The 5,000-nt window shown below is 53.1% G+C and overlaps 1 protein-coding gene across 1 annotated transcript in view; it reads left to right on the top strand.

The window, feature by feature from the left end:
- Positions 1-5,000, top strand: part of mllt10 (MLLT10 histone lysine methyltransferase DOT1L cofactor) — a 57,774-nt gene that overhangs the window by 46,536 nt on the left and 6,238 nt on the right. The window contains exons 13-14 of the mRNA XM_042710341.1: positions 1,528-1,600; positions 3,617-3,795. Of these exons, the coding sequence (XP_042566275.1) occupies positions 1,528-1,600; positions 3,617-3,795 (252 nt within the window). The remainder of the gene's footprint in view (positions 1-1,527; positions 1,601-3,616; positions 3,796-5,000) is intronic.

Genomic DNA, 5,000 nt, shown 5'->3' on the forward strand with positions numbered 1-5,000 from the left:
TTAGCCTCCAACCCGTGCTTTATTCACCAGCTACCGCATCGCTCACTTCTGTCTGTTACCTGATTTAAATCAGGGGGGCATAAAACTTCATTCTCCTACCAAAAAAAGTTCCAAAAATTCTCCACGTTTGTGCTGAGTCTCAGCTTGACTCCCTGCTCCTCCGACCCCAGAAATGTTCAGGTGCACAAGTTACTTCCGCTGAATTACGCTTTATTCTCGTGCTCTTTTTTTTTTTTTATCCACATTTTCAGTCTGAGGCAGGTCAGTTAAAAAGAAAGTAAGTCTTCCTTGAAGTTTGTGATTTTAAAGCCACTCGTGCAGCTTGAGGCGGCGAGGCTGCGAGGGGAAAAGACGATGTTAAGTGCTTCCTGGTGCTTCCGCCACCAAGCCGCCGCTGGTGGGATGTGGTGGTGGTGGTGGTGGTGGTGGTGGTGGTGGTGGGGGGAGATCCTGATCGCCACTGACCCCCAGGGGTCACAGGCATAATGAGGGGCGGCCAGGGGCGCCCAGAGGCCTGCTGGGATAGCTCCCTCCCACCCCCTAACCGGAGCCGGGCCCCCCGTCCGTCCGTCCGTCCGTCCGCCAGCGGGCTGGAAAGTGTTAAAATGAAAGAGGAAGAGAGAGAGAGGGGGGGGGGGGGGGGAGGAAAGGGGTAGAGGACCAGCTCTGGCAGGGGGGCAGAGGGGATTGGCTGTCTGTGACTGGAGGGTTGGTGTTTTTTGATGGGGGGGGGTTAGAGTAGGGCTTGGGGTTTGGGGGGAGGGGGGGGGGGGGGTGATGGAGTGGGCTGAAGGGAAAGCGGGGGGTTAGAATAGCGGTGAGGGGGGGAGGAGAGAATGGGATTGGTTGGCCATGACTGGAGGCTTGTGGGGATTGGGTGTGTGTGTGTTTGTGTGTGTGTCTGTGTGCTGGTGTGTGTGTGTGTGTGTGTAGCGCTCAGGCGCATATGTGATTCATTACTCTCACTGCTGAGAATGAAAAGAAGTGTCTGGCGTGGGGCCCGCGGGCAGGGCAGTGTGTGTCTCCACGGGGGAAGAGAGAGAGCGGGGCGAGAGGAATAAAAGAGTGAGGGAGAAGAAGAGGAGGAGGAGGAGGAGGAGGGAGGGGTAGAGAGAGAGAATGTGTGGGTAAGAAAAAGGAGAGAGCAGGAGAAAGAGAGAGAGAGAGACCGAGGGAGGGAGAGAGAGAGAGAGAGAGAGAGCGCTAGAGAGAGAGGGAGAGATAGAGAGAGGGAGATAGATAGAGAGGGAGAGGGAGAGGGAGATAGATAGGGAGAGGGAGAGAGAGAGAGGGAGAGGTGACGAGGCGACACTCACGGGTGTCAGTGAGCAAGCTGGGCTACCAGGGAGGAGGCTCTCACTCAGTGATGGATTGGAGAGGGACGAGCCGGCTGACGGAGCCAGGCTGTGGAGTGTACGTCTGCGCCTGTGTGTGTGTGTGTGTGTGGGGGGGGGGGGGGGTGGTATGGTGAGTGAGGCTTTGGCCACACGGAGAATCTCTACCCACCGCGCTGCCTTTGCCTTCCAGATCCTGATGTGGGAGACGGCAACCATGGCTTCCCCAGAAGAGGAGCGTCACCCAAGGCAAACCTCTCCCCACGGTAAGCCCTCTGCGCCGCTGTGCTGAGATCTGTGTGTGTGTGTGTGTGTGTGTGTGTGTGTGTGTGTGTGTGTGTGTGTGTGTGTGTGTGTGTGTGCACGGGAGAGAGAAGGGGGAGAGAGGGAATGAGAATCCCCTGTTCTCTTCTCTTCTCTGTTGGCTCCCCTTCTCTGGCCTCTCGCTCACGTTCTGTCCAGGAGCCAGAGCTGCAGCTCAGCTGTTTCCCATATCGCCATTACAAAGCTCTCTCTCGCTCTCTCTCTCTCTCTCTCTCTCTCTCTCTCTCTCTCTCTCCTCTCTCTCTCTCACTCTCTCTCTCTCTCACTCACTCTCTGTGTGCTGTGTTTGATGTTTAGGAGGGATAGGGGGATTTTTGAAAGAGAGACTGAGGGGAGGGGTGGGAGAGGGGGATAGAAATGTGGCGATGGCTCTCAGCAAAATGTCAGATTTTTCTGGCTTGTCCTGCTGCATATTGCCCCCCCCCCCTTTTCCGCCACACATTCCTGCAGCTCCTGAGTGCCTAATAGACTTGATATGGAGGAATGCCGAGTCGAGCGATGGTTTATTTTACTCACGTGTGTTCACTGTGAAATGCTGTGTGTTTGACCAACAGCTCGGTTACTTTCAGAGAATCTGAATGTCTCATGTCTAATGTCTTACACTAATGACCTTCAGTATATGTTGCGTTTTTTGGAAGATGGTTATTACATTTTGATTGCACTGATTCGGCATGTTTTGAGAAGTTGATACTGAAAACGTCTAACGATGAAATGTTTTTTCTCGTGAGGTGCCACGCAAGCTTGTATTTTGTCAAAGTAATACACAATGAGAGGGGAGGGTGTTTTGGGTCAAGTTGCTCTAAGAGTTAGCAGCTCCCGTGTCTGTTCACGTGTGTGTGTGCGTGTGTGCGTGTGTGTGTGTGTGTGTGTGTGTGTGTGGTGTGACGTGACTCCAGCCAAGTAGCTCCAACCGCTGGCTGCATCCACTTGAAGTGTGAGTGCTCTTCTCTGCGTTATCTCACTGATCCGTGGTCAGTGTTTAGCCTGTTTAGAGTCCGGGCGGGACCGCCGAACAGATTTATTTGTCGCTGGCGCCTGCGGACCCTGCACGGGCAGCGCTAATTGCCCGGGAGACGGATTCTGGTGTCGGCGCCCGCTGATGGAGTGCCCGGCGCAGCACGCATCCGTGGCGACGCAGATCGCCGCCTGTCCAAACACGGGGCGCCGTCGAGATTTACAGCCCGTCCCAGGCACCGGCAGGCTCCAGCGCCTCTCAGCCAAGCACTCTCATTTCTTCCTCATTCATTTGTGTGTGTGCCTGTGCCGGTGTGTGTGTGTGTGTGCGCGTGTGTGTGTGTGTGTGTGTGTTTGTGTGTTTGTGTGTGTGTTTGTGTGTGTGTGTGTGTGTGTGTGTGTGTGTGTGTGTGTGGCCGCAGGGGCTCACAGCTCTGCCTTCCTTTTTTTTTGGTGTGTTAGCTGTACACCTTCACGTCAGGTCCATGGATGTGTGTGTGTGTGTGTGTTTGTTTGTCTCTGTGTGTGTGTGTGTGTGTGTTTGTTTGTTTGTCTGTGTGTGTGTGTGTGTGTTTGTTTGTTTGTCTGTGTGTGTGTGTTTGTGTGTCTATGTTCAGTGGCTCTACAGTGAAACGCATTGTGAGCAGTTGGCTACCTGAAAGGCTTTCTCTGCTGTCACTGTACTGCATGTTCCTGTCACCCGCACTGGTGGGCTGCCGAACCCTCTGGAACCCTTCAATGTAGCGAATGGGAGCGCTCTTACAGAGAGAGACACTTTTCAGGTTTTGTTCAAGCCTGTAATTGCTGTGCACTCTTGCTCACTCTTCCCTCTGGTGTTCCCTGTGTAATTGTTAAAGAACGGCAAATGACATTGGATTAGTGTGTGTATGCAGGATCGTTAAATCGATTTCAAATGTTTGGCATATTTGGAGAGGACTGGCTGATAGCTGATTGCTGTTTTTTTGTGTATTAATGTGTTTGTGTGTTTGTTTGTTTGTGTGTAGTTCTCCTCCGGCGAGTGGCCTGCACATCCGATATGACCCGTTGGGATCGGTGGGATCGGTGGGATCGGGCCCCGCTGACTCAGCGCTGCCCCCGGTGGCCACCAGCCTGCAGCAGCTGTTGGAGCGCCAGTGGAGTGACGGACAGCAGTTCCTGCTGCAGCACGGAGCTCAGGGAGACGGTAAGACAGACCGGGACACACACAGATCACACACACATGGATCACACACACACAAATCACACACACACAAATCACACACACATAGATCACACACACACACACACACACACACACACACACACACACACAGATGATATGCCCATACATCCTGTGACTGTCACATACACACACTTGCACAAATGGACAATGGACTGTACACAAAGTTAGGCTCTTAGAGATGTCCATACAAACAGACACTGACATGCGCACATACTGAAACACACATAGTCACAGCTGAAGAGGACATGCAGAAGCTACCACACACACACACACACACACACACACACACACACACACACACACATATGCAAATATGACACCAGACACACTAGACTCAGGCTTACAATCACTCACACTTGTACACAGATGCAAGCTGGCACACAACCAAATTCAGGCACATACGCACCCATCCACACACACACACACACACACACACACACACACACACACACACACACACACACACACACACACACACACACACACACACATACACTTGAACTCTCTTGTACAAGCTTACACTCAAACATGTATTGCTTACTATGGCTTGGAGCCACGGTGGAAAGTGTCAGTGAGATTTCTAGCGTGTTTGTGTGTGTGTGTGTGTGTGTGCGCGTCTGCATACGTGCGTGCATAGGCACTAGGACAAATCCCAAGCTTCCCCTCGCTGCGTGTGATGTTAGCTGATCCGTGTTTTCCTCTGAGTCAGGAGCGTCTGTATCTCTTGAGTGCACGGGAGAGAGAATGAGACAATGGCCCTTTTTCGCCCCGAGCCCCTCCGTAACTCTATCGCGCCTTGCATTAGCCGCGCGGCGCGTTCCGAAACGCTGACAGGCAGATAGTCGCCCTATCTCTCTCCGCCATCGTGTGTGTGTGACAGGCACCGGGCCAGGGTAGGGTCCCTGCCCAAACACCCTGCGCAAGACCTGGGCTGGCCTGGCCTGGGCTGCAGTCAAAGCTTCAGGCCTTGATTTTATACTTGCTTGCAGACCCGTAGACGGACAGTTGCGGACACCATGAACGTGTAGTCGTTCTTATACTTCCTAGTCTGCTTTGAGTAGGGCGAGGTACTCTTTGAGGCGTAGTGGTTGGAGGGCATGCAAGGGTTCGCACAGAGCTGCGAGTACACCCTCTGATGACGAAACGTGGATCCTAGAAGTATAGTA

This window comes from Clupea harengus, chromosome 17, assembly GCF_900700415.2.
Source record: "Clupea harengus chromosome 17, Ch_v2.0.2, whole genome shotgun sequence".
Classification (NCBI taxonomy): Eukaryota; Metazoa; Chordata; class Actinopteri; order Clupeiformes; family Clupeidae; genus Clupea; species Clupea harengus.